Raw genomic sequence first — 23,965 nt, 5'->3', positions numbered from 1 at the left:
AATAATATTAGAATTTTATAAAAAATATTTATATAATTCTTTCTTTATTAGGGCGTATTCACACCTGCCTTGTTTAGTTCGGTTGAATTGAATCCTGGAGCGTTTACCCTGGAGCGTTTACCCTCTCGGTGTGGTTCGTTTGGGCAGGTGTGAACACAGCAATCACACTCGGGTGCAGCACCAAAACAAGCGAACCGAGACCTCCTTGAAGGGGTGGTCTCTGTTTGCTTCCACACGAACTGCGTGAGAACATGATCCGACCTCAATCCGGCCCAAATGGAAAAAGCTTTGCGCCTTTTTGGATTAAACCTGCTCCGGCAGCAAGCTGCGCTGTGCATGTCAACACCAGACACCAGACAACATTACTACAAAAGAGCCAACCCTTGCCCTCGCTCTTCACATTGTGTTGAAGACCATCGGCATACCTGATGAATCTTCAGAAATATTTTCGGCACAGTTTAGGAGGGTTAATGCACGCCTCCTCCTCCGTCCATCTTGATATGCGCCTTCGGCGACTCCAGTGCATCAATACATTGTTTACCGGTCGCAGCCACACCTCATTCTCAAACTGTATCGTTTGCCTTGAGTGAAAAATTACTACGAGGTAATAATAACATGACCAGGGCCAAGATCAAGTCGCGTAGTTGTCCCTCCATTGTTGCGTTCTGGAAGTCTGCTCTTCTTTGTTTACTTCCGGGAGTTTTCCAGCATGGAAATTCTGACCAATTAGAGAGCAGTTTCTTTGCGCACAAAAATTTTGGTCCGCTTGTTAATGCTGCCGTGTGAACACAAACCAAACTCGAGGCAATATGCAACATTGTAACAATTTGGTCCCTGATTCAGACCAGAGCAAACAAACTACAGGTGTGAAAACGCCCTTATTCTCATTCCTTCGATCACTATCCAAAGCTCATGACCATAGGTGGGGGTCGGAACGTAGATGAACCGGTAAATGGAGAGCTTTGACAACTTCTCCACAACAACGGTCCGGTACAATGCCTGCATATCTGCTGATGCCGCACCGCCACTGCCTGGTTAGCACTAGTGTTGGTTTAAGTGATTAGAGATCAGAGGTAGTATTATACTGTATAGCGTATGCGATGATAATAACACATCAGCTTACACTTTATAAAACATCTTAATAGCAGTGCTCGCAGCATGGTCCATCATTTACACAACATCTTATAATTATTTGATGCATTCTCGTGGAATTTGGTAAAGGCAGTCATGGTCTACAGAGGATGAATCTTAAAGGCTTTGGTGATCCCCTGACTTTTCCTTTTTGGAGGTTGTTTTAGGTTTTTGAGTGAAATATCTTTTGCACAACCTTTGGATGTATCGCCATGACATTCTATTCAAGGCCTCAAATCTAATTGACTGGCTCTCCTCTCTGACATACTGTAGCACTAACATTCAGCCTTGGTTGATTGGCACAAATCAAATGTAATACATACATTCATGGTTCCCATGAATCCTGAATTTGGTGATTTCATGCTAGCGTTGTGACTGTGGGATGGTCAAGTCAGTTGGTCCGATGGACAGTTAGTCCACCACTGAAATATGTCATCAACTATAGGTTGGATTGCCGTGACATTTTGTACAAGCACTTGTGGTCTCCAGACATTGAATCCTAATGATTTTGGAGATTTCCTGACTTTTCCTGTAGCACCACCAGCAGCAAACGTCTCAGGTGGATGGATTTCAATGAAATTTGGTTAAGCATTTCCCAAACGTTGGATTGTATCAGCATTGATGAGCCCTTAGCCTATCATCTAGTATCATCACCAGGTCAAATTTTAATTAATCCGACACTTTATGACCAACTATCTGCAAAGTAATGTCCATCAGCCTCAGCTGTACTTTTTGTCAGCATGCTAACATGCAATACTTAGACCATGGTAAACATTATACCTGCTAAACCTCAACATGTTAAAGGGGAACTATGCCCGTTTTCAAAATTCATACGTTATTCCTATGGTCTGACGTCCAAAAAAATATAAGTAAAATTGAACAACTCTCCCTCAAATCCAAAAATTAGAGTGCTAAAACTAAAATTGGTGATGTCATAGGGTATAAAGTCTGGAATTGCTCCATAGACAATGAGAGTAGCTCATGTTCACAAATATTGATTGAACTTTGCTAGGCCATGAGCTAACATATTAGAATGCTCAATTTTATGTGGTGTTCCCCTTTAACACTGTTATTATGAGCATGTTAGCATGCTGGCGCTATCATTTAGCTCAAAGCACCACTATACAGCCTCAGAGAGATGCTCATGGAGCTGCTAGCATGGCTGTAGAGGTTTTGACGATAAGTTGAGCATGAACACTTGATTATCTTATTACAAATGAAATGTTGCCTAAATATCACATAGAATTGCACCTGGTACATCTTAAGGGGGTTATCCATATTACATTTAAACTAGAACATATAAAAGCAAAACTGAGTTGCACATGTAAAATACTGTATCTGTGGAGGCATACTACCTTTCAGTTTGCATGCATTCATTTCTGTGCCGAGTCCCTCTCGAGCTTATCTTCTTCAAATAATATTCCCCTCAAACGTACTTGCAAAATATTGCATTGTGGAATCTTTGCATCAAACCAAACTGAGCCACGCTTCCCCTGCAGCAGGTAACCTCGTCCTCGCTGAGTGTCTCACCTCTTTTTCTTGCTTTGCCAACCCAATCTGACTTTTTGTATCCAGGGGTGGATTTGCAGAGCCTCAAAAGAGAGCACTCCAAAAGCAGCCAGCCAGCCTTTTAAACTAATGACTGATTTCAATGAGAACAAACATGGTCAAAGGGTATTGATTTTTTTTCAGGGGCTATTGCCTCTTCTGTCATCCTATTCACTTTATGTCCCCCTCTGCCGCCCCTTCTCTCATTGCAAGTCATGCCCACGGCTATCATTTGTCCACTACTTTGGTACTCAAATAGTGACTTCTGTGCTCGATAATTGATGTGCTTTGGCTATACCCACTCTATTGTCCACACAGGCCACTGAGAAAACATAAAAAAAACATCACAGGCTCTAAAATGAAGAGTGATCACCACCCAGGCCCTGACTCCCTCGCTCGTATAAACTGGTTAAGAGCTGAGGGGCTTAAAAAATGCTTTTCTGGAAACAAAAACAGAAACATTTGTTTGGCTTCACCTTTTTTTATCAAAAGAAAAATACGCTTTTAGCACCCTTAGAAATTGAGATTAAGCCAAAAATCTTTCACTTAATGGTTCTCCTTTGATTGTTTCAAATAGACTAGTCACATGCCTGAAGGCACGTCCCGTGAGAACCACGTATCTACAAAATGTCTTATTTTCAGTTTTGTGACAGTTTATTTTCAAGCTCATCCAAAGGGTTGTAAATGGTTTATTTTTCTTATGAAATAGGATAATTTTCTCAACGCACAAGGGAACACTTAAAATCACAAAATTTGGAAATGCATAGTTTTGATTGGACGGCAACACATAGCTGGTCTTACACTGTCAAATTTGTCGCTAATGCTTTTTGGCGCAGCCAAGGCCATTATTGTTTTAATTGATGAATGCTGAATAAAATGGGAAACTGATGCAATTACAGCATGGATGTATAAAGAGAACTGGATACAGCGTCAGAGGCGGGGTCCCGCTCATTCCAATGAGAGTTGCTCAGTAGCGCACAAAGCCAAAATGGCTCGACTGCCGAGTGATAAAGTACCCAGATAATGAGAGAAAGTACTCGGATCATCTGGCGATCTTCCGCATCCATTGGGCCCATAGAGCAGACGCAGTAGTGTTTTCTTAAAATCCACATCCCAGCCCTCGCTCCAGCCTCGATCTGGGTCTCATTCATGAGCAAAGGGAGGAAATAACTCTGGATTCAGCTGTTAGTGAATTTGACAACTTTTAGGACCTACTGTTATGATTTAAATAAGGGCTATTCAAGTTTTCATACTGGGAAGTTGATTTAAAAATTCTCTTTCCCAATGTAAATCTATCGGAAAAAGTATTTTTGGGCCCAAAAGAATCACATGACAGACACAAAAGTTGTAGTATCGCCGTTTGGCCACTACGAAAATTCGCTAAAAAGCCCGGCGCACTTCCTGGAGGCTTGAATTACAGGTATCCTGTCATATACCGAAAAGTTGCAACAAATCAGGAGATCACCAAAGTCATTAGGGTTCATCCTCTTTGGACCATGAATGTCTGTACCAAAGTTTATAATAATCCATCCAATCCAACATTAACAGTGCGACTACTGGAACCATAATGGCTAAAAACTTGTTCTCTTGCCATGGCTAGAGATTGCTCTTCATGTTCTGCAAATTATATCTGTATGCAGATATTCTGTGTGACTTTTATGTAACACAGTAAAACGCAAGGGGCTTTTTTGATATTACAGAATATCCAGTTGAGAAACATTGGCACTGAACATTTTTGACAACTGTACAATGTGAACTCTGAAGTGTTGGAGAAAAACCCACCGTACTGTTCTCTGTTCTTTCCCAAGAAATTATATTTGAAAAAGTAGGACGCTTTCATTTGCGAACTAGACGTAAAGGCCATTATACATTCAACACTCTGTCTCTTTGCATCTCTCACTCTGTTGTTATCTGTGTGTTTCATCCTTTCTTTCCGTATCTCTCTCTCTCTCTCTCTCTTCATCTCTCTCCATTGCTATACCTCTTTCCTTCTCTCTCTCATATAGCAGAACAGAGCAGCGCTCGTCGTGAGGGAAAATGGCAGTTAGTAGTTAGTCTACTGCTAGCTGCCAGTGTTGGTGATGGTTGGTTCAAACGCTAATGCACTGGTGAATGCTGAATCTCTCCAAGATGCTAAAATGTAATTAGAAAGACCAGTTGGACATACAGTAGTTCATCATGTTTATTTTTATAGATTATATCATAATTATTTTACTGTATTTACCTGGTATAGCTGTATGAATATGGTGATCCAGGTGGTGTTCCTCCAGAATGTGTCTACTGCTGAAAAATATTGACATGTAAACTTGTGGTTGATACCATTGAACAAGTGCATTTTTGCACTGACTGATTAAAAAAAACAAAAAAATGAAATATCACACAACCTTTCAAGCAACTCAAACAGCAAAACAATTGCTGCTGTAGTCTAAATGTCATGTCAGTTACCTCTAACTATGATTTCAGCTTTTAAACATTAAAAACATTTAATAAGCCAAAGCGGCAATATTTCAAATCCTATTTTGGGATTTTTGTTTTTGTTTTGGGTTTTACTGTGTATGTTTTAAGCCTTTACACTAGAGTATTAAAGTTATATAAGTTCAACAACAACAAAAACAAACATATTCATAGTAACCTTTCAGCATATTGTAATTCAAGTGTTCTGAGAGAAAACTAGACTTCTGCTCCTCCTCATGGCTCTGTTTTCAGGTTTTAAAAAATCTGTGTTCCGGTCATGTGACCGGTACTTGCCGTTCCTTCAAGAGATTTCCAACATGGCTGCTGGGTCACAAAATTTCTCATTTTACAGCTAAACAGTACACTACAAGATGATTCTGAAAACATTTGAGGAGAGAAATAGGCATTAACGTAACAGAATATTGATTCATATTTGATCAGCGCTGCCTAGTTTGACCGTTTGGTCGGAGTTCGCAAGTGATTGACAGCCGGTTCTCATAGACAGCAGATGGACACCTCAGATCAGCTCTTACTGCTTGTTATCCTCCGGTTTGTGAAATCTTGCAGATGCTGTTAGGAGCACCGAAGGACACAGAGACACATGATATTTTTCAGGTTACCTGTCTCATGTACTACTGTCAGGATAAAGCGACCGTTTTTATAAAAATAACTTTTTTTAATCATATTTGTTCCAATCTCGCCTACTTCAGCTTTAAAGAAAATACTGAAAAAAATTAAATTACATAGCGACACAGGCATTGCAAGTATATAAGACATCAACAACTTCATGAAGAGGGTGATAATATACTTGAAGATCTGAAGCATTGCTTTTCAAGCTTAAGTGCTGAGTGTATACAACCACTTAGGCAATTATAACTTGACTGAGACTTTGAGTACATCATTAAGAACTCCCTTAAGATTAAAAAGTAACTTTTCCTGGAACATTATGTTTAATCCTGAAATCATCAGGTATAAATATACAACTTACATGTTTTATGTTAAGCAACAAACATTTACTTGTAATGCAATGTGCTATATGAATAAAAATGTCTAGCCTGGCATTACTACAATGCATATATTCATCTTTGTCTGTTTGGTAACAGTCATCATTCAGAAACTAGCCTTAGTGATTCTGTGGCTACTACTTCGTTAGGTTTAGGCAACTAAACTACTCGGTTTGGCTTAAAATGGCTACGACATTGAAAAAATAAAACAACAAAAACGCAACAAAACTACTTAGTTAGGTTGAGTAAAAAATCAAGTCAATCAATTAAAATATTCAATTGTGATTCATCACATGATTATAATTAATCGCGATTAATAGCAGATTAATCGTACAGTTTTTATTTGTTTTTGCCATCACCATTCATATCTATACAACCATGTGTTTATAATTAAGAGCACAAAGTTCTTCATAGATTTAGCTCTTAATTTTGTTCTGGAAGTGCTGATTGATGTATTTAAAGCTGCAGTAGGTAGAAATGGAGCAAATATGATTAAAAAAAAATATTTTTATAAAACTATAATCCTGACAGTAGTGCATGAGACAGGTAATCTGAAAAAAAATCATGTTCCTCTGTGTCCTTTGGTGCTCCTAACGACATCTGCAAGATTTCAAGGACCGGAGAAAAACAAGCAGTCAGAGCTGATCTGAGGTCTGCCGTCCAGCTGCTGTCTATGAGAGCCGGCTGTCAATCACTTGCGAACTCCGATTAAACGGTCAAACTAGGCAGCGCTGATCAAATATGAATCAATATTCTGTTACTGTAATGCTTATTTCTCTCTTCTGAATCATCTACTGTTTAGCTGTAAAATGAGAACGTTTGTGACCCGGCAGCCATGTTGAGATCAGTTGAGAAAATACCAAGCAATGTTTTTGCCCAATGATGCCAAAAATATACTGCCTACTGCCACTTTAACTTTAAAACGTACCGGGGGAGCCCCACACAGTCTCACAAAACCCCGTGGGAAACACTGTAGTCTTTTTGCTGCAGCAAGGAGTGACTACAGCAACCACACACAAAACGAATCCAAGCCTGAGAGCTAGTTCAACTCAAATCCGCCGCTACTCTCGCACAGCATATACTCTTCTCACTGCAACATATATCCAACACACCCTTTTGATTATAGTCTATGTTCTAGGTTCCACGTTCTAGCAGGGAATTTATTATCATCATCACTCCCCCACTACCTGCTGTGTTGAGCTCTGTGCTACCTTGTGCAGGCAGTACAAACGCAGTACATATATTACGTTCACAAAATATTCCACTCCACGTGAGTTGGCTGACTGAACTGATGTAATCGTATGATTTCATGGGCACGGAACAAAGTCACATGTTTTTAATTGATGAATCTATTTGTAATAATCACTGTCACAGTGTATTTTCCTGCCTTGTCACAGGTGTCTGACTTCCCGGAGGAGCAGCTCTTGGTAGCCGTGTTCCCAGGAGTTCCAACAGCTGCCGAGCTCTTTCTGTTACCTCACAAGAACCAATCAGAGGGCAAGAAAAAGAGTGAGGAGGAGCTAGAGCAGGTATGGGTAACTATGATGATTGAATTTTACATCATAAATTGTTGAAAAAATAGATCATATGCATATATAGATCAGGGGTCGGCAACCTTTACTATCAAGAGAACCATTTTAGGCAAAAAAGAAACCCCAAAAAATCTGTCTGGAGCCGCAAAACATTTGAGCATTGTGATGAAGGTAACACAGTTTATAGTCTATGTCTAAGTATATAATATATAAGTCTAATGCAGTGACGGCGAAAGTGCAAATGTTCTACGGAGTATTAGGGTCACATTGAGGGAAAAAAAAGAGCTGCATGTGGCTCCAGAGCCGCAGGTTGCAGACCCCTGGTATCGATCTTTATACATAAAAAATGGTAACTGCAGCTGTTCGTTGACTGTAAAACACCATGTTTGTGTGTGTTTGACAGGTATCGGATATCATCGTAAGCGCGCTGAATCAAAATTTGGTGGAGTTTGAGCTCAAGCCTGGTGTAAGGGTGATTGTGTATAACACACAGTTAACACTGGGTAAGAAACATTTTTGCTTTCACTGCTTTCAACGCTGCCATTAAGTTATCAACTAGAATCTTAAATTGCACTGGTAATGTGATTATGCCCTATCATTTTCTATTCTTCATTTTTGAAGTGAGAAGAAAATAGAACTGTAATAACCATGTTTTGACAACAAGAGTTCTTCTTTGGTCCACCAATTAAAATTCCTGTCAGTCTGCCTCCTTTCCAGGCAAAAGAACACAGGGGAGTCTGGGTAAGGACGGGGGAGGGAGGGGGCTGGTTTTAAGTGGAGCTCCTTGAGACGATCTTTTATGCCTGCCATCAAAAAGCTGAACATCTGTTCTATTTCTTGTATCGCCATCCAACCACAAAATGAGTGTTACACTGAGTATAATTATGTTGATTATTTAGTCCTTGAGAAAGAACACTGTACAATTTAAGGGCAGAAACAAAATTCTGAATAGCTTGAAGAGTCGGTTCTTAACTGCTGGAAAATGGAAAGGCTTGTCGACATTTGGGACCATCAAAAAGCGCTGCTGCCAAGAATCTAATTGCTGTTATAAGTATCAAATCAATGCTGGATTCATGGAGGCACATTGATTGTAAATAGTGCTGGCTGGTCTGGAGAACTCTACTTTTTTTATTGGTATTGGTAGTCCTCAACAACTCCTGTGTCCCACTGCTGGACAGATACACTTACATTGTATTCATTGCTTGGCTGGTTTCATTAGGCACACAGTCTCTGGAGGCACACAGCCATGAGTTGTCTGTAGCTCAAAGTACTAGGTATTAACAGCCTGACATGTGCTGCTCTGCGACGTTCTGTGGTGTGCTGCACTCTAATGACATTGGAGGTGTACCCAGCTGGATCCCTCTTTATATTTCACCTCCTAAGAAAAGGTCTAAAAAGCCTTCAAGCTGCTTGAGAAAGGTCAGCAGCGTACGCAGCGCCGTCTCTGAGCCGAAGGGGCTCGGGAGTTACACGGAAACATCGGGAAAATGCGATATGATTTCCCCGCAATGACGGCCATTAAAGCACTCTTCAAAATAATGAGAGGGAATTTAAGGGTGGACGCGTTATGAGCAAAACCATGTACTGTGGTATTATTAATCATAGTAAGTGCTTTGTTTGGTTGGCTTCTTGTTTGAGGTAAATGTAAGTGCATTTAACCATTTCAAATCCAAGTGAAATGTAAGAATTACCTGCTGCTGTCACCTTCGTTGCCCGGCGATAGAAATCGCAATTTCACGCTACCACAACTTACGACGTTTGAGATATTAAAAAACAAGATCATCGTCTCATAATGCATTATCATTGTCGTGTATATCTGCAGTATTCATAATCAGCACTCAAATTAATTTACTGGTGAATAAAAAATGGGTTTTATATCATTTCAGAGGCAGAGCTTTTTAATGTGAATGTGCAGTCAGGAAAATGAGAAAGATTGCAATTTGAATGTCGACAGAAACCGATGACAAGAAATGTTTTGATCGCCACTCTTCTGCTAAACTGCCTAAGCGCTTACAGTATATATATATATATACGTGCATATACATATGCATATGCAGTGTAGCCAAGATTAAAGATACCCTGTGGAGTGTTTGACCACCAGTAGAGCAATGGAAGCAATGTTTTTACACCTCTGTTTTGTTTGTATTGTACATTCACAATACAAGTTCCTGCCACTTGTTTCACAACGCTCCGCTAATCAACAGTAGGTGGCAGTAACACGCAAAGAAGCAGAGCAATGTGCCCGCAAAGGTAGCAGAGAAGAAGACATGTAAGCTAGCAAACAAGGATGTAAACAATGTAGGATTTTAAATATTTAAATATTAGTTAAATATTTAATGCATTCAAAAAGTTTTTTTGCCAAAAAAACTTCCTCAATCGTGGAAAAAGGTTTTTATGCTCGCTAGAAGTGGTTTTTGCCTTTGTCGAAAAATAATTTGATTAATGGATAAATGGATTATGGAAATGCCAAATAAGTTCTGACGTACAGTAGCAAACATCTAACTGACATGACTGATCAACTGTTTTTGCTGTCGGGGTCTGCCCGGATATTCCCGTAACCCGCGAAGGCTTGTCTCTGGATGGCATGAAACATGTCCAATACTAGCTGACATGAAAGAACAATTAAAGGTCCCATATTGTAAAAAGTGATATTTTCATTTATTTTATATTATAAACCAGGTTTAAGTGATATATAAATACTGTGAAAATATCAAAACACTCAATCCATGGAGAAATACACACAGCCCGTATTCAGAAACTGTGCGTTTCAAACAAGCCGACAGGATTTCTGTCCATTTGTGATGTCACAAATCTACAATATTTAGACCATTTCACAGTTTTAAATGTAAACGTCCCAGTTTATTTCCTGTTGCAGTGTATGTGAATGACATCGGGCTGACAGGATGTAAACATGGACCCAAGCTGTTTCCTAGCATAAATTAAGTTAAAATGTACATTTTTGCTGCTCTAGTCATTCATCCCCTTTCAAGCTGCAGTCCTGACAGGAGCTTCCCCTCGCGCACCTCGCAAACTTACTGAAATCTCAAGGGAACAAATGGCGTGAAGGTGTCTTGCTTGGTCAGGAATGAAAGAGGGGGAACTGAAGATGGCACCCATATCAATTTTATGCACGGCCTGGAAGTATTTATTCAGCGACCGTCGAACAAAGGTCATCTGTACGGAACATCATTAGTGTACGGAATGTAGATGGTTAGATGGTCAAGCAACTTGTTTTGTTCCCGGTTCGCAACCTCTGCTTCTTCTTTTTCTGTGTTTACTGGCGGACTACAGCCTTGCATAAAGCATAGCCTATAGCACCAACTTCTGATGAAATTTTGAATAGTTCGCTTAACAATCGAATGGAAATACAGCTACTGAAAACAACAGGGTGACCTATAAATACCACCATCATGATGTAAACATCAGAATGCTAAGCTACCAAAAAACAAACAGAAAAAGGTAGAACAGCTCTCTGCCTTGTAGCAATAGCAGAATCTTTCCTGACGTCTCTCCCGCTCCCACAGCACCCTTGGTGGACTCCAACCCCAGACACAGCAGCTCAGCTATGCTGATGCTGCTATCAGTGGTGTTCCTGGGCCTAGCAGTGTTCCTCATCTACAAATTCAAGAGGTACACGCACCTTTGTGATTACTTCCAACTGCTGCACATAGCATGATCATGTAGAACGCTAGTATATATATCTATTACCATATTATCCATTATTGATGATACCAGATGAGCACAGTCTGAACCAATCAATCAGTCGTGTTTGGAAATTTGATTTGACAAGTCCCCCGCGAGGTTGTAGACAAATTTCTTGCAGGATTCCAATGCATGAGGCACATGCACCAATCAGTGATAAAATGCAGAGAAAACGACCAATAAATGGTTTAATATGCGGTTGCTGTGCCTCGGCTGTTATTTGCTGAATAAATTATTCATACTCAAAATGATTCTCTTGAAGAGTCGGAGGGAAATGGAAAAGCTGTCATTAATTATGGATATGAATTTTTTCCCATTAGTCTAAAGAGCATGCATTTTTCAAGAAATCTCACAGTTGACAAAACAGAGCAATTAATAACCAAAATGAATAGTAATTGGAAATAAATTGGATAGTGACTAAATAAAGATGTATATTAGGTGTTATAAATGCAGATGGGAAAAGATACCAATGTTGCTGTAATGTGCCTAAAGATTAGTTACTGAGGTATGACTTTGAAAAGTTGGAATACCCATAGCACTATAGGAAACAGATAATGCCCATATATATAAACTGGGAAAAAAAAAGTTTGGAAACTTGTGTTTGGTTGATTATTTCTCTGTTGTTACAATGCTAATTGGCATTGTATTTTACATCGTTGGAAAGCCTGTTTATTTACCTTCACAATGATGTCCAACTTATAAGGATCGTGCATTTGTGGGATGAGCAACACAGATGATTATGTGGGTAGCGCCCAAGAGAAAATTACCAAATTGCTCAGCCAATGGTAAACAGTGTATTCTCATAAGGCTACCAGGAAGCCTACAATGACTGCCCTTCACCGTCAGGCCCGTTTGCGCTGGTGTCGACAACACAGACAATGGAACCTGAACATGTGGGGGAATGTCATGTTCAGTGATGAGTCCAGGTTCTGTCTGCCAAAGTTGGATGGCAGGGTCAAAATATGGAGACGACGCGGAGAACTCTATGCTGATTGTTGCATCGATGGAGTAACAGCTTTTGGTGGAGGCTGTGTCATGGTGTGGGGCGGCATCTCCCTCACTGGCAAAACAAGGCTTGTCATCATTGAAGGCCATCTCAATGCAGTGAGATATCGGGATGAGATTCTGCAGCCAGTGGCGATCCCACATCTCCACAATCTGGGACCTAACTTCATCCTCCAAGATGACAACGCTCGCCCCCACAGAGCCAGGGTTATCACAGACTACCTCCATAATGTGGGAGAAGAGAGAATGGAACGGCCTGCCAAGAGTCCAGACCTCAACCCAATTGAATACTTGTGGGATCAGCTTGGGCGTGCTGTACGTGTTAGAGTGACCAACACAACCACGCTGGCTGACCTGCAACGAATCCTGGTTGAGGAATGGAACGCCATCCCACAGCAACGTGTGACCAGGTTGGTGACCAGCATGAGGAGGAGGTGCCAGGCTGTAGTGGCTGCGTATGGATCTTCCACCGCTACTGAGGCTCCTGATGGTGTATTAAATTAATAAAGTGTAACATAGACAATATGTCTTGTTTGTTCCTTGTTACTGATAGAGAGTTCAATCATCCAATCCACCAAACAACTCAAAACAAGAGTCAACACCAACAGGAGAATACACTGTTTACCATTGGCAGAGCATTTTGGCAATTTTTTCTTGGGCGCTACCCACATAATCAGCTGTGCTGCTCATCCCAGAAATGCATGATCCTTACAAGTTGGACATCATTGTGAAGGTAAATAAACAGGCTTTCCAACGATGTAAAATACAATGCCAATTAGCATTGTAACAACAGAGAAATAATCCACCAAACACAAGTTTCCAAACTTTTTTCCCCAGTTTTATATACATAATCGGAAACAGAACTACTGTCTTTGAGTTTAGTAGAGATATGTGGGTTTTTAAGAAAAGTTTGTCATCCCAAAGTAACTTCTGTGAGAGTTGTAAAAATAATTACTTATGACAACAGCAAAATAAATTCTATCATTCTAAGAAAGAATGATTCCTTTTTTTTAATGAAAATTGTTGCTCGTTTGTCAATCTCTTCTTTTGTAAATCTTTAGAAAAATACCTTGGATCAACATATACGCCGAGGTGAACCAGGAGAAAGAGCAGGAGATGATTGGCTCGGTGGGCCAGGGTGACAGCACGCCTAAAATCACTCTGAGTGAGTTCCCCACATCCAAAGAACTCATGGAGAAGGAACTGGATGCCAGGGTCAAAAGTAAGTGAAGAGCTTTCATATTCAGGTGAAATCATGTGTGAAATCAAAATGTTTGTACTTGCTGACATTGCTGGTAACGTAAAGACCGTTCCTTGAAAGTGATTTTGGTCTCCTGATCTGAGACAGGATTTGTTTCTTTGGCTTTGGAGATAGTTTAATTGTAGAGAGTAAAAGTTAGAATACACTCAGAACATTTTACCAAGGTACAGTACTTGCAGTACTGAAAACAATGAATAATTAATAATAAAAACCAACTTGTCTAAGCACGCTGCCTTGGGATTCAATAGGCCAGCAGGAGCACAAAGGCAACGGCCTTAATCGCTTGACTATTTGGTCACAATATGGTATTTAAAAATAATATTTCTATCCAGCACGAAAAAGAAAAAAAATTGCAAAAAGCAAATTGGCCGGATACTGCTTCTCTGACCTGAGAACACACAGTGTGTTTAGCAGCTGATGGGTTTACATTGTAGTTAATTGAAAGCCTGGTGCTTCTCATACAGATGCTAAAAGGTGTCTGTCGGTATCACACGCCAAAGCGACGTGGCAAAGCGCAGGTATTTGACGCTTTGGGAATGAGAGCGGGCTGTTCTGACGTAGGGTTTAAAATTCAGAATAAGTGTATAGACCTGAAACAGGTCTTACAGAGTAGTGGACACCGTCAAGCACCGAGGTCATCAGCATTCTGCTTTATTTCCAGCTGAAATATTTATATTCAGCTCAATACCCTTTGTTATATTTTGCATACAACCTGTAATCATCCACAGAGTTGTAGTAGTCAGTTCTGAAAACATGTAGCAGCTTGACCTGATGGTGGTACAGGAGCTTGTGGCTCATACTGAATAGGAATAGAGTGCTATGCTAAGAAGATTAACAAAAATACTGTACAGTGTTGCTGATTTTTAACAGCAGCAACAGACAGTAAAAGTGATATATTGACTCTATATTAACATCATATCAGCATCATTACTACAGTTTTATGTCTCTATATGTAAAAAAAATGTTACTGAGATGAAAAAAAGTAAAGACTTATTTTTAAATCAACACTTCCTGCTTTCATTTAAAAATAAAAGCCCTCGTGTTTTTTTTTCTGTGTACAGAATTCCTTCATTTGTTAACACAAAGCTTTTATTCTGAAATATGTGCCTGACAGTGTTGTAGAACATGCAGTGACTTGGAGAACTCTGTGAATGAATATAGTACGGGGTTTTAATTGTGGATTATTACTACTATTTACAAATTACCACACGTTTCTTAAACTTTCTCTGTCTAAAATAAATATAAGTGACATTTTTAATGAAATGAAATGACTCTTATGAAAGGCAAACTCTATATAGAGAGAAAGGGCTAACAGCAGCAGACACACAGCTGAAACGTGACGCAGCCAGCACATGCTCCTGACGTTCTCAGTGTGGACGAAGTGTAATAGTGAGGGTTCAACTGTTCCACAATCTGGGAGCAGCAATGATATTTTTTTGTTATTCCCTACAACTATTAAAGGTACCCTATGGCATTTTTGACCATTGCTAGCACTTTGAAGCTTTTACATTTAGATGATTTGTTGCTTTTGTTTATCTTCTGTGATAGCACACTGACTATCTTTGGGTTTGGACTGTTGGTCACACAAAACAAGCAATTTGAAGAGGTTGACTCAGGAATAAAGAAATTATGATGTGCATTTTTCTCTATTTTCTAAGATTTTATAGACCAAATAATTAATTGATTAATCAAGAAAATAATTTGATAATGAAAATAATAATTATTTGCAGCCCGAGAAGGCAGATGAATGATATTAAAGGGGTACTCCTGTGATTTAGTATTGCGCTTCCATATAGCCAGTGGGAGACATATTTTAAAAGTAATGGTAATAATCAGTGCAGAAGAGGAAAGATGTCATTATTTTTAGTCCCTATTGTCACTGAACAACACATTTCCCATAATGCAACTCAATACGTTCTTTCATTAGACCCTCCCCGGCTAGTAGAGGCCCACATCTTTCAAATTCAAAGCTCAGAGTTTGCTTCACAGGCTTGCTTACAAATTTGTGGTGTCCAAACCCAAGCCCATATAACCCTGATGACATCATCAACCGCTGATGACATCATATTTCTAAAATCAGTGGAGTTCCCATATTGTAAAAAGTGAGATTTCCATGTCTTTTATATTATAAAGCAGGTTTAAATGCTTTATAAATACTGTTAAACTATCAAAACACTCAATAAACAGAGAAATACACACAGCCTGTATTCAGAAATTGTGCTTTTGAAACATCCATTTGTGATGTCATGAATATACAATATTTAGACCATTACACGGTTTTAAACGTAAACATTCTAAATGTGTACCAGTTTATTTCCTGTTGCAGTGTATGTAAATAACATCAGCTGACAGGAAGTAAACATAAACCCAAGCTATTGCCTAGCAACGCAATTACATTACAATTCCATTGCAATGCACTAAAGTGGAGCGTTTCAGACAGAGGGTAAATACAGGTATATACAGGCAGACGGTATTAGGAAAATAAAGTTTTTTTTTTAACATTAAAGCATGTAAACATGTTCTAGTAGATACACAAAATACAAGTATGAAGCTGAAAATTAGCATGATAAGGTACCTTTAATCTGTACATTGATTCTGTCCATTGATTCATACATCATAAATATTAACAGCTTTTCTCTTGTCTCAAAGAAAAGTACATTTCAAAACTGAAATTTATTCATTCTGTATATGTGCCCATTCATTCAACTCAAGTTATCATAATGAAAAAGGCACATTATAATAATGGCTCACTTTCTAATTTCCATGCTGGTTAACAGCTTTAGAGCCTTTGATAAAACATTTCAGTAATTGGCATGTGGTGTCAATGTCAAGGAAGTTGTTTGTTACACAGGCATTAAAGTACCTCTGCAGAACTAACTATCTTTGTTCTTCGCTTGTTTTTTCCTTCTTTTGTTTCATCCGTTTCTGCTCAGGGGGAGTTGGAAATGCCTGCGAGAGCACAAGGGAGATTCCAAACTGTACCAGCGTGTAAAGCCGGAGAGCAACCATTTATGTACAGAGCGAAGTATTAAAGTGTTCGGGGGTTCTCTTTTTTCTGTTTTGTAATTCTCAACACAGCTGATGTTAATAGTTTTTCTAAGGGACCTCATTTATACAGACTTGCACGGATGCCTCATTCAACAACATCCATGCAGCAAATGTCAATTTACTCAATGAGATCATTGTAATTACTAGCGAAAAACGTAATCAGTTTTGTGGATGTATAAGCTACATAACGATATTCATTTACAGAGTGAAATATCTTTCGTCAAAAACCTATGAAGAGTTCTGTAAATTTCCTGAGGAGTTTTGCTTTGAAAAATCATTTCTGCCTATATATAGACTATAATGTCTGAGTCTTCAATCAAACAGGGAATATTACTGAAAATGTACAATATTATCATCTGTTCTGTTCAATGTATATATTATTACTTTCTACATGCTTGTAGTCTGAGTACCATGGTGACGACAGAGGGATATGACAATGGTCTGTTTTTTTCGAAGTGTGTTAAAAAGTCAAACATTACTTAAAGAAATCAACTTTGTTTTGCTAAGGTCCTTGACTTGTGCATGTTCTTATTGAGGACACAATTTCTGTGTTGTAGATAAGCAAGTGTTGTAAATAGTTATTTTCTAATCATTCATCAAAAAGAGCCCAATTGATTTTTGCTCAAACTTCTGTTTTTTTGCTCTCGTTTTCCTTCAGTTTCTGTTGGGCGTTATGTATCTAGTAGAAAAGGGTTTATATGTTAATGCAGGTATAGAACTGTATTGGCAATTTACAGATTTATATTCCCACCATTTCCCTGGGAATGAAATGATTAGGATCAACATGAACATGATCATTATATTTATATTTTAATTAGACATAGATGTTCAGACATTTTTACACAGATGACACAGTTTTTAAACTATCTGAACCAAACATCATTTGCCATTGGCTTCGATCGTTCTGATTTGGCCTCAGAACAAAAGCTGAATCCGTTATTATGAATAGGAATCTATTGTGGCTACCAGTGATCAAATTCACAATATTCACATGTTGGGAGAACCATGATGACATTCATTCCAAAAATATTACATGTGGTATTATATTATGATATTATATATCCTCTAAAATACCAGTAGGAAGAGAGTTGGGTTCTGATAGCTGGTTCCATTTTGGATTCAGTACCTGTTATATACAAATACCAATCTGAATACCAAGATGAATCTTTAAGTTTTAGTTATTCAGGAATGCAGGATTCTTGCACATGTTTAAGGCTATTGAAACCCATCTCGAAGAAAGCCTATAGAATATAGATATTTTAACATATAACATTGCTTATGTTATATTGAATATAGAATATATATATATATATAAAAAAATATCTCATTACTATTTTGTTCATAACAGTAACTTGGAATGAACCCCTCAGTGCAGTGTTTCTCGCTTGGTCCTTTGCTCAGGGTATAAGGGTGTTTGCTCCATGCAGCTTGAAGAGTGTTTTATATTTGACGGCTAAAATAGTCGCACAAACATTTCCATTCATTTGAGAAAAAAAAAAGACTGGAACGATTTGTATTCATTTAAACATGACTGGGGCGAATTCACAAAGAATGGATTGTGGTCAATGACAGCACCATGAATTGGGCGTCATTTTGCAACCACCATCTGCTCCGTCTCAAGGTCCAATTCACAAAAATATTTTGCTGATGATATTACAGCGTAAACACAGCCATAAAGATTTGCAGATGAGTGCTTTTTGCCCGTTTTTTTTGCGTCCGATTCCAATTATCCATGTGGCAAAATGCCAGAAGCCCATCACCCTGAGTCCATTCGGTCTCTGGTCAGACTCGGGCTTTTAGCTTCTCTCCTTTCATTGTGCCCAATGTTGGGACTCACCAACCAAAATGGCGGCAGAGCCATTGACTCAGTTCCCCAGGATCCTTCGGTTTTCACACAGGGGGTGTAAACACTGGACCTGGACACTAGGTCAATAAAAAGGGACCTTCCTTTGTCCCTCACTCTCTCCTCTTCTCACCTGTAGGAGCAATAGAGCTCAGCTCTCAGGTATGGCCTGCTAACAGCAGACATAGCCTACACAAGAACTTTGTCTCAGGCTGCTTGAAAGATTCCTGGTCAGCTCAGTATGCACTGCTGATTGCAGAGTAAACAAGTTTAGCACCAGAGACTACAACAAAGTCTTTAGCAACTTTAAAAGCAACAGGAGAAACAAGCAACAGGAGAAACAAGCAAGTTAACACCAAGCTGCTAACTCAAAGAGAACCTCCAACCTGCAGAAACACAGCAAGGACTGCATCTTCTCAAAACCAGAACCAGAACCCGTCCCAGCCTGGCTCCTCCACCATCGATGGAATCCCCACCTAACAAAGGAATCCCTTTTTCTTCCATGGACTTGGTAACGTATAACTGGGCCTACCTTAGCACAGCATTAGCACAGTAACAGCACATGCCTAAGCAAGACTGTTTATCTTATCTTCTGTCAATGTACATCTATTGATTGGATTTAACACTATTCATTGAGTTTTATGGTTGTGGTATTGCTGTAGTCAGGATACTTGGTTAGCTGGCTTTGCCAAAGTTATGTTAGTTATGTTTCAACGTAGACGCAGAGTCTCGCACGTACAATAACCATCTTCTCAAACACGGCGCATTATCCTAAACATTACAATTGTATTATAAACAATACATTGTGGCTGATGTCCTGGTGGCCATCATTGATTCAGCATTTTTTTTATGGTCAACCATATTGTTTTGTAGGCCATGCAGCCTCAGTTGCCATTTTGAACCAAGAAGCTATTTTGTCTTTGTCTCACACACACACACTAACTTATTAATCAGAGTTACAAATTGATGGTTTAGCATACTTTATGAGATTAGACTTCATTAATTGGCAATCATTTTCTCTTTGTGGTGCAATGTAAGAGAGACGCTGTGCGAATTTATGCACACAGCAGCGTTACTTCATTGATTATTTAAATATTGTTTTTTCCTCATGTATTTTCAAAAATGACACATAGGGGAGCTTATTCATCTATTTTCATGACACAACTACCATTACATCCCGTCAATGCAAAGCCATGACTGCATCCCAAAATAAATTAGTTTGGGTGGACACCGCTTATAAATGTGTTTCAGTTACCGACAATGCTCTGGGATAAATTCTGAAAAGGATTGCCCGGCTTCTGTGGCCGCTAGACCGGTGCAAATAAGACAGAACAAACAGTGTATTTCTCAAAGCACCCGCAGAGGGTGAAACGCACCCCTAACTGCGCTGCCAAGCAAATAGTGTCAGGGTGCTCCTGTACTATTTGCACATATTTAAATGAGGCCCCTTTTCTATGCTAATGACCCTCATTGCAAAAAACAGTCCAATTCACAAAGATCAGCACTAATAGCTACACGCAGTTACAGTGAAATAATTAGCGTCTTCAGAGAGTTGGTGGTAACTGAAGCGCGTTTATAATTGGTGTCCGCTCAAACTCATTTATTTTGGGATGCAGTCGCTGCATTGCAGTGACAGTGTGCAATGGCAATTGTGTCATGACAAACAAATGAATTAAGCTCAATTGAAAATACATGAGGAAAAAATGCTGGGCCTCGTGGGTAAATGTGCACAGCGTCACTCTTAACGGGGAGACACACTGATTGTTTCTGCTGCAGTGGGATCTCTGCAGGTATTTAATAGACACCTAAATTGTCTCTTAAAATAAGAAAATGTGATATTATATATATATTTTCCTCATTAACGATGTATAATTTCAGCCGCCTGCATATGCGTGCTCTGCGAGGCAGAGGCGTATATGAGCACAATGAAAGGAGAGAAGTAAAATGAGCACAAGTCAGATCAACTCAACATGTTGGGGCCCGTCGGGTTCCGATGGGCTTCTGGCTCAGACTGACTGTCCCCCCCTCACAACGTACGCATTGGCCTCAAGCACATTTATACTTTGCCACATGGATAATGGCAATCAGATGCAAAAAAAAGGGCAAATTGCACTCAGCAGCAAAACTTTATTGGCGTATTTGCGATTGTAATATCAGTAGCGCAATATGTTTTGTTAATCATTCAATTCATGGTGCCATCAGCAACCGCAATTTCCATTCTTTGTGAATTGGCCCCTCAAGATGCTAATAATTTCACTGTAACTGCATGTAGCAATTCGCTCTGATCTTTGTGAATTGAACTGTTTTTGTAACTAAGCTCAAAAGAAAGGGTCCGATTTGCTCCAAATGTCTGCATATTACCTAATTTAAATACGTGCAAATAGCACAGGAGCTCATAGAGATGCTATTAGCTTGGCACAGCAGTTAGGGTATATTTCACCCTTTGCGGCCGCTTTGAGAATTACACACGTTTCTTATTGTCTTATTTTTGCAGGTCTAACGACCGCAAAATTTTGCGCAATCCTTTTGTGAATTCGCCCCCTTCAGTGTACAAACAGAGCAGACACAATTGAGTTGGTTCGATGCAATTCATCCACTCTCCCTCGTCCCATCAGGCTTCTTTTACAACCCAACACTTGACTCGCTCTCTATCAGCGCTGTGTTCTCCAGGCCTACAAAAAGCTGAGTGGCCTTGGGTTGACTCCCATCAGCCTTCTGGTATATACAGCATGAGGATAATCAGAGGAAGCTGGACAGCTGAGAGGATGCCCCATGCAGAGCTTTCCCACAATGCTCGGCTCAAGTAAACAGCACTTGCAGGAGAAGCGGGGGCAGGGGGAACACTGCACAAAGACATAAGCTGTCATATCACATATGCATTACCTCAAACAGAGCGTTCTCATCTCAAACAGAGCAAACAGCCAAGCCAATCCTTGTTACTGCAGACATAATACACATTGAACAAAGATTGTTTTACAGCTTTTAGGTGTTGAATCCAACACATGTCATAAGCAAAGGGTTGTTTGCTTGGCTGGATTTTCTTCGGGTGGGGGGCTTTAATGGTGTCATTTTGTTCTGGTTCTTATTAGGAAAACAGGATTAGAAACAAAAAGTTTGTGCTGAGCGCAACTTAAATCATACTTTTATTGTATTTTTGTTTTTCCCTCTTGGACCCTTTGAAAATTGTAAACAAATGTATGATGACTAGACCGGTTCACAGCCAGGCCATAATGCTTTGTCGCAGCTGTTGTGGTGGGTAAGAATATGGCGCTCCATAAAAGTCTGTAAAGAAAGTAAAGAATAGCTTCTAAAATGTTATATTTTACATCTTGCACAGAGAAATTGGTACTGGCACCAGAAAAAGAAATTCATCCACTTTGGGTAAATTTCCTCATTGTTCATTCAATCACCACTTTGATCACTGGAAAATTGCTGTCTCATCTGGTATCTTAAATGCCACATTATACCGTAAGAACCATATCTTCGGGGGGAATCCATACTTGAAAGAGATTCTTGCTTTTTCGTCATATTTCAAAAGGCATAAGCATTGTAATGTTCTTCAGTGCACAAAAATCTACAATGCATGCATCATCGGTAATGTTCTGTTTCATCTTTATTTCGATATTTCTACGGTAAGGAAACTGTCATTTTGAAATTGTTTCAAATAAATGTATTTTTGTACATCAATGCATTTGTTCTTCTGGCTGATGAAATTTCTGTGAACTGAAGGGTGCAAAGAAGATGATGTTTCCTGCAAATTACAACTCATCGCCTGATGACTCAAAGTACCATTCTACAGTAGAGAAGCTCACAACCAGGTTAGAAAACTCCTGGTCTATCTGCTCCTCCTCCTCCTCCTCCACTCATTGACCAAAAGCTGCAACCAAAAACAATGTGCCATGGTGTCAACTCACTGACAAGCTTACTGTTATACTTTATTTCTTGACTTTATTTATGTATTGTTTATTAGATAGGGACAGATACAGTATACATAGACAAACTAAAAACAGCTATCTGATGCAACTATCAGACTGGGTGTCACCGCAGTGTCTGTCACACACACTCAGCTTTCCTCCAGTTACCTCCACTCCACCTGCACATACAGTTTGGGTTGTGCAATTTAGCCAAGTGTGAAAATAAAGCCACTGACAGCTCTCGCACAATCGTTACTCTCCTTATCCTCATTATCGTTTTTGGTCCTAATCATAATTCAGGCCAAGTTCCATAACAAAACTTAAATAAATAAATTTTAAATAGATTGTCGCAATCATTATGGCAAGTTGAGAATCGATCAGTCTGATTGCTGTAAACATATAAACGCAGCGGTGACACTCGTAACATGCTGCGTGATGGATGCACTGCCACTGCGAGGACTACGTGAATGGTAGAATTAGGAGGAAACGAGTGTTCAGGGACCACCTCACCTCACAAGCACCTCCATCTCTGTGTCAGAAAAAAAATCTATTTCTCGGTCTTCCTCTCGGTAGTTGCCGTGATTTACCATAAAGAACTATTGATCGGCAGGCTCATTTCTATGCAGAAACATTCATGAGGTGCTTTGCATTGACCATTTACGGCTGAATGTGGGCGTGTCGAGGGCGGGATATGAGGCAGATTCACGTGTGGACATTTCCATGTTGATTTGGGATTTATAAAAGGAAATTGCACACTGGCAGACGTACTAATGGTTTTATAAATCTGAATATTTTTTTGCTGTATGTACATTTTCTCATTCGAACCGACGTAATATTTTAGTGTGGATCCTACGCACTGTTTTATGAATAAGACCTCTGACCTGCAAGATCCTCTAAGGCTATGTTCACATTACAGGGCTTAATCCTCAATTCCAATATTTTGCCCGGATTCGATCATTCTGCCTAGGCGGTTTGCATTCATGTCTGAAGTGACCCATATCTGACATCAGTGTGAACGGAGCTTTGCCCGGAAACGCCTCACATGCAACCAATGATATCAAACACAAGGGAGGCTGCCGTCCGACCGCCCATTGTTCAGGAAATAAAAAACGGAGTTGTTGGAGGCCAGTGAATGCCAGACTAACAGAGCTGGGTTCCTCGTTACCCAGATGATACACCTAAAGCGTAATGTATGACTTTGTATGACTCCTAAAGAAAGAATTCCATTTCGGCAGATATTTACGTTTAACAGCTCTTCTGTGAACCAAAATAAATAATTTAAAGCAAGATGTGTAATGTTACTGTTTGACATCCAGAAACACCGTTTGAACACTGTTTTATGATGCTCCGTGACATACAGCTGATCTAAACATAAAGAAAAATACACATGGATGTTGGCGCAAGCTGAACAGAGAGGGGGGCGGAGGTCTGCGCTTTACGAGTGCCATTCTAGTTAAATCTGAGTTCCATCCGAGTGATGATGCCGAATTTAGTGGAAGAATTCGGTAATATAGAAAGTATTT

At 39.5% G+C, this 23,965-nt stretch overlaps 1 protein-coding gene across 1 annotated transcript in view; it reads left to right on the top strand.

Moving 5' to 3' along the window:
* The window catches only part of sorcs3 (sortilin related VPS10 domain containing receptor 3), a 296,330-nt gene extending 274,115 nt beyond the window's left edge, over positions 1-22,215 (top strand). The window contains exons 23-27 of the mRNA XM_037764124.1: positions 7,535-7,666; positions 8,073-8,172; positions 11,194-11,299; positions 13,438-13,598; positions 16,571-22,215. Coding sequence (XP_037620052.1) covers positions 7,535-7,666; positions 8,073-8,172; positions 11,194-11,299; positions 13,438-13,598; positions 16,571-16,629 — 558 coding nt within the window. The 3' untranslated portion in view covers positions 16,630-22,215. The remainder of the gene's footprint in view (positions 1-7,534; positions 7,667-8,072; positions 8,173-11,193; positions 11,300-13,437; positions 13,599-16,570) is intronic.
* The last annotated feature ends 1,750 nt before the right edge of the window (positions 22,216-23,965 follow it).

This window comes from Sebastes umbrosus, chromosome 3 (assembly GCF_015220745.1).
Source record: "Sebastes umbrosus isolate fSebUmb1 chromosome 3, fSebUmb1.pri, whole genome shotgun sequence".
NCBI classification, from domain to species: domain Eukaryota; kingdom Metazoa; phylum Chordata; class Actinopteri; order Perciformes; family Sebastidae; genus Sebastes; species Sebastes umbrosus.
The sequence above is the reverse complement of the archived record's forward strand: the minus strand, read 5'-3'. Positions and strand labels throughout refer to the sequence as shown.